General features: G+C 40.2%; 1 protein-coding gene across 2 annotated transcripts; it reads right to left on the bottom strand.

The window, feature by feature from the left end:
- Positions 1-600: 600 nt before the first annotated feature.
- On the bottom strand, positions 601-3,433 carry NEUROD6 (neuronal differentiation 6). Of its 2 annotated transcripts, none has more exons than XM_077856310.1 (2): positions 3,156-3,433; positions 601-1,666 (listed from the first exon to the last, which is right to left on the bottom strand). In XM_077856310.1, the coding sequence occupies exons 1-2, from the start codon at positions 3,171-3,173 to the stop codon at positions 773-775; spliced, it is 912 nt and encodes a 303-aa protein (XP_077712436.1). In that variant the 5' UTR covers positions 3,174-3,433; the 3' UTR covers positions 601-772. The 2 variants fall into 2 exon arrangements, with proteins under 2 accessions (XP_077712436.1, XP_077712435.1); XM_077856309.1 differs by having other exon boundaries at positions 601-1,807; positions 3,156-3,429.
- Positions 3,434-5,070: the final 1,637 nt, after the last annotated feature.

Raw genomic sequence — 5,070 nt, 5'->3', positions numbered from 1 at the left:
CATCCTTAATAAAAAGAAAATTGCATAGCTTTTTATATTGTTGCACATCCTCAAATGCATCTTCCAACATCAGTGTCACCTTAGGGTTATTCTCAATATTTTCAATTTTCAATTTTCAGAGATACATAATATATAATTGCTAGTAATTATAAACACATCATTTTATTCATCTGATTTTAATAACATGCATTTTTATAATTACTGTACAACTGAAATAGACATTGAGTTACGCTGTGTGCATGTCTTTATTCAACAGTATATTCTTAGACACCTTGTTCAAACAAATCAGGTGAATTTTTTTTTTTTTTTTTTTTTTTTTTATTTTTTTTTTTTTTTATGATAGTCACACAGAGAGAGAAAGAGAGGCAGAGACACAGGCAGAGGGAGAAGCAGGCTCCATGCACCGGGAGCCCGACGTGGGACTCGATCCCGGGTCTCCAGGATCGCGCCCTGGGCCAAAGGCAGGCGCTAAACCGCTGCGCCACCCAGGGATCCCAAATCAGGTGAATTTAAAAGAAAATAAAACAAGAAAAAAAATCCTTCCAGTAGAAACAGAATCACAGTGCTTTACAGACAAAAGGAAAGGAAAAGAAGTCCTCATACGAAAAGAGATTTATTATTACATAGAAAATTCTCACAATAGTTGAAACACACTTCAGGAACTAGTAAACACCTCAGATAGAGTTGTGCCAATTACTCAGCCCACAAGCATCTGCTTTGTCTTAATTAGACGGGGGAGGTGAATGACCACTGTTTATTTTCATTTTCCTCATTAATTATGAAAAACTGCATTTAATTCATCTTGCATGGTGAGAGATTGGCTGCGCAGATGTAAGTCGTAAGGGAAGTGACTGTCGGTGGGCAACCTGAACATGGCACCCTGCCCAAGGGGACCCCTGGGTGGCACTGCACAGTAATGCATGCCGTAATTGTAATTTTTGCCATAGTCCAAGGTTTCTTCTTGCTTCAGGGAAAATATCCCATTATAGTTAATTGGGGGAGGACTTAAGGGACCTTCAAACTGAGGGCTGGCACACTCAGGGGAAGTGCTTTCATAGAAGGATTCATATGCACTGCAATAATTGTAGGGTTTCATGGACTTGGAATTATCAAGAGTTCCATGCCCTGGGGGAGTGGTGAGCTCAGGGCTGTGGTAGGGTGGGTAGAAAGTAGAGTAGGGTGACCTTGTGTGGTGCGCAGCCTCCCCACCCTGACCCATCAGGAAACTCCTGGCGTTGAGCTGCAAGCAGCCTGCCACCAAGTTTGTAGTTGGCTGGGAAAGACCTTTGCATAAGTTTTGGACGAACGTGAGCAGATCAGGTCTCTTGCCGATTCTCAGAATTTCAGAAAGTGCCCAGATGTAGTTTTTGGCCAGTCGTAAAGTTTCTATTTTGGACAGTTTTTGGGTTTTGGAATAACAGGGGACCACTTTTCTTAAATTGTCCAGAGCGTCGTTGAGGCCGTGCATCCTGTTTCTCTCGCGCGCATTCGCTTCCTGTCTCCTGAACTTGACCCTCTCCAGTCGGAGCTTGGTGGTCTTTTTTTTCCTAAGACCCCTCCTTCTGGGCAAGCCATTTTCATCTTCCTCTTCCCTGTCTTCCTCCTCTTCTTCCTTCTCGGTTTCTTCTCCGGGGGCCCTTTTGATGCTCTTTCCTCGAAGGACAATCTGTTTGGAAAAGCTTTCTGGTTTCTTAATTTGCTTCTGGTCCTCACATTCTCTAGAAAACTTTCTGCACATCTGGGATTCTGGCATTACAACAGACTCATCAAACGGTAGTGTTAACATGGTTCTCTAATCTTAAATTACCTGAAAAAATGCCAGCACAATATTTAAAGTGTTTTCATTTTTAAAGTTTATACACTTAAAACATATTTAATGACTTAATCATAAGAATGCACAAACACGTGAAAAAGACTGATTCTGGGACCGATTTTTTACGTAAAATACAATCTTTGAGTTTGTGCAGACTAGTAATTACAAAAAAAAAAAACCATTGGCACATGCAATAGGATCGATTTATACAGGCAAATTATCAAAAGAAAATAGAACAAGAAGTATTCATTATAATGCCACCACCATCTCCACTTCCCTTTGATTTTAAACTGGTTTTAATGCACAAAAAGGACCGTGGAATTCCAGCAAATGCAAAACATGATATAGCAATGCAGAATTTCATTAATTCCAATTCCCCTGAGTACAAAATAAGAAGAGACACCAGTTTTTAAAATAAAAAAGTGTTATCTCTCCATTAGCTGACAAATTTGTGAGGGTTTTTTTGTTTTTTGTTTTTTTGTTTTTGTTTTTTTTTTTTTTAGAAAAAGAAATCAGCCTTAACTTTATTTGCTGTATTACATAACTGCAAATTTAGCTAAGTGGCTGTTGACATTTACAAATTTAAAGAAAAGATTAATCAGAGCCGATTTTTAAAACTGATTTCTTTCTGAGCAGGGAAGAAATATGTAAAAGAGCACTATTTTCCCAGCCTTCACAAAAAAGGGGGAGGGGGATTAGGCTAATTTGGAATAAACTGCATAAATAAATTTGAAAAAATAAAAATCACTGGCATTTTTTTTTAAATCAAAGAAAATGTTAAGACTGCTTTTACATTTACAATTTTTCCAAATGTGATCGTCTGTTTACTGCTGTTCAAATCATCCTGGACAAAAAAACCACTCTCGTAGTGTTTTTGTTCTACGAGCCACAGAAGTCTCCCTCTAGCTAATATCTGACAGGAACGGTCCAAGGATTCTGACTGCAATTGTGCACGTGTGTTCAGAATCCCGAATGAAAGGGGAAAATAATTTGTGTTTCAAATGCAATTTTGGCTTTCGTTTGGTGAAGCAGCAAGTATTTTCATCTAAAGTCTTCAAACAAATAGGCACGTTAAAACAGAGACTTTTCAATTTAACAATCTCCAGCCCCCTCAGCACACACACATACACACATACACACATAAACTCTTAGTAATGTCCACATACTTGCAGTGTTACATAATAGCAGTGAAAGTATGTGACAATTACATCATAAGAATGAAATATGATAAGAAGTTATAGATGGCAAAGAGCATATAAATACTATAAGACAGTGACACTGTATCTTTAAATACTTGCATGCAAAGCCAGCATCAATTGAAGTAGATCTTTATTTATATTACCTTAGGTTTTAATTTCATTCAATAATCAGTTTTCATTTTGTATCTTCCAAATCTTTTCAGGCTGAGTGTCGCATCGTCTCCTGGAGTCTCTAGATCTGTGTATATCTGCACTATCTCATTGATCTCTAAAAAGTGACATTGATGCCAACTGCCAGAGCTGGTACCCATGCCATCTGCTAGTGACGTCACAGGGCAGAGAGAACCATGTGATCCTCTCTCTTGGGACCTTCATTCTGCACTGATCATCTGGCATCCCTGTAAGTGGGTACCAGCATTCATGCATCAACACAGAAGGTTAGACTGATAGGGAAAAAAATCTGCACCAGCATTTCACATACAGTAGGTGCGTTTCTCCTCGAGCTGCTTCGGCTCCACTGGCAGTCTGGAGAAATAGCCGTGTTAGTGCTCAGTTTCGCCCTGCCAACGGTGCAACTATTAGGTAGTCGTTAATATTCCATTCATTTACAAGGTGGGCTTTTGTGTGAGCGAGGGGGTTTTGTTGTTGTTGATGTTGACGTTTTGTGAAGATCACCATCCCATTCGTGCACCTGGGTACCCAGGGAAAGGAAGCCGTGAGAAGGAGCTGAAATCAGGAAAAGGGTCTTGAGATGCTTACCCAAAGTAAGATTTGTGTAAGCGAACAGGGATCAGCAAAGGTCTCCTCATTTCCTTGTTTTGTTTCGTGGCATGTAACTTATGGGTGTGTGTCTGTGTGTTCTCTTATTAACATGTACGACTTCTGTGCTTCTTAGGAATTTGGAATAAAAGAACAGTTTCTCCATCTGGGGTCTGTGAAAGACATCCTCAGGCACCCCCCCCCCCCTTCTCCACTTGCTGGTACCTTTCAACAACTTTTCGGGAGACCGTTTATCTCTTAACAAACGCAGAGACGTCTGCGAGGCCACCGTGAAAGATTTCAGACCACATCCTGTGTCCTCTCCCCGAAGTCACAACTTCGGTCTTGCATTGTCCCATCCTCTCTCCAGCGTTAACTTGCTTGCTCGTTCTCATTTCGTTTCCTACACACCAAACATAAGAAATAGCTCTTAGGTTTTTGTCTTGTTCTTCTCCCTGGCATTCAGCTGAGTGTTTTTAATCAAAGATTAGCTTTTCTGCTTTCTGAAGCCCTCAGATTTTTTTTTTCCTTTCTCTTAAAGATCTTCTCCTTCTCTTAAAAGCTCTTCTCACATTTCCCCCCTCTAGACCAACAGCCAATTTAAAAGTCTCCTCATTTTTACATCAGTGTCCAGTGTTTTTTTCTTTGTCAGATTTACACATATTTCTCTTTCCCCCCACTCCCCGCTTTTGGTATCTTAACGAAGGCAGGGGGAGAACCAGTTAAGCGAAATTGGAGAGGCCTTATTGATAAAATACACTGTGAAATCAGAGGCAAACTCTACCTTCCTCTCCTTCTCTCTGCTCCCCTGTCACCCCCTTCCCTTGCAAAGAGAGAGAGAGAGAGAGAGAGAGAGAGAGAGAAGGAACGTTTTATTTCAGAATTGCCCATCAGTAAAGTAAAAAGTGCACTAAAAAAAAAAAAAGTTTAAAAATGGACAAACACAACCTTTGTTGTTTGACAACTGAATAATCTCTTTCTATAAAGTGAGACAGTATGCTTTTGGTATTAAAGTAATCCCTGGCAGAGTTGTAACTGTTGAATCTGTGTTAGCCTTCCCTTTATAAATCCCAGTTTTGAAAGGTTTAGAATTCTGCTGCTTTCATGCACTTTGGTTCCAGATTGGCATCGGCGGCCTCAAATCAAATGCGGTTCTGCTCCTGTCGTCTCCCACTCATTTCCGTCCCCCTGAAAGTTACTCACCTTTGCCTGGACAGCTCTAGAAAAGATGGGGAAGGTGGCAAAAAAGAGAATTATGCTAGGTAAAGGAGAATAATTTTTCTCTCTCAACGGAGAAGA

This window comes from Canis aureus, chromosome 18, assembly GCF_053574225.1.
Source record: "Canis aureus isolate CA01 chromosome 18, VMU_Caureus_v.1.0, whole genome shotgun sequence".
In the NCBI taxonomy this organism is placed as follows: domain Eukaryota; kingdom Metazoa; phylum Chordata; class Mammalia; order Carnivora; family Canidae; genus Canis; species Canis aureus.
Note: the sequence above shows the minus strand (reverse complement) of the source record. Positions and strands in the feature narration are given on the sequence as shown.

What these genes read in the sequence shown, in the direction of transcription:
- NEUROD6 (XM_077856309.1), bottom strand. Translation starts at nt 1,786, where the DNA reads ATGTTAACACTACCGTTTGATGAGTCTGTTGTAATGCCAGAATCCCAG.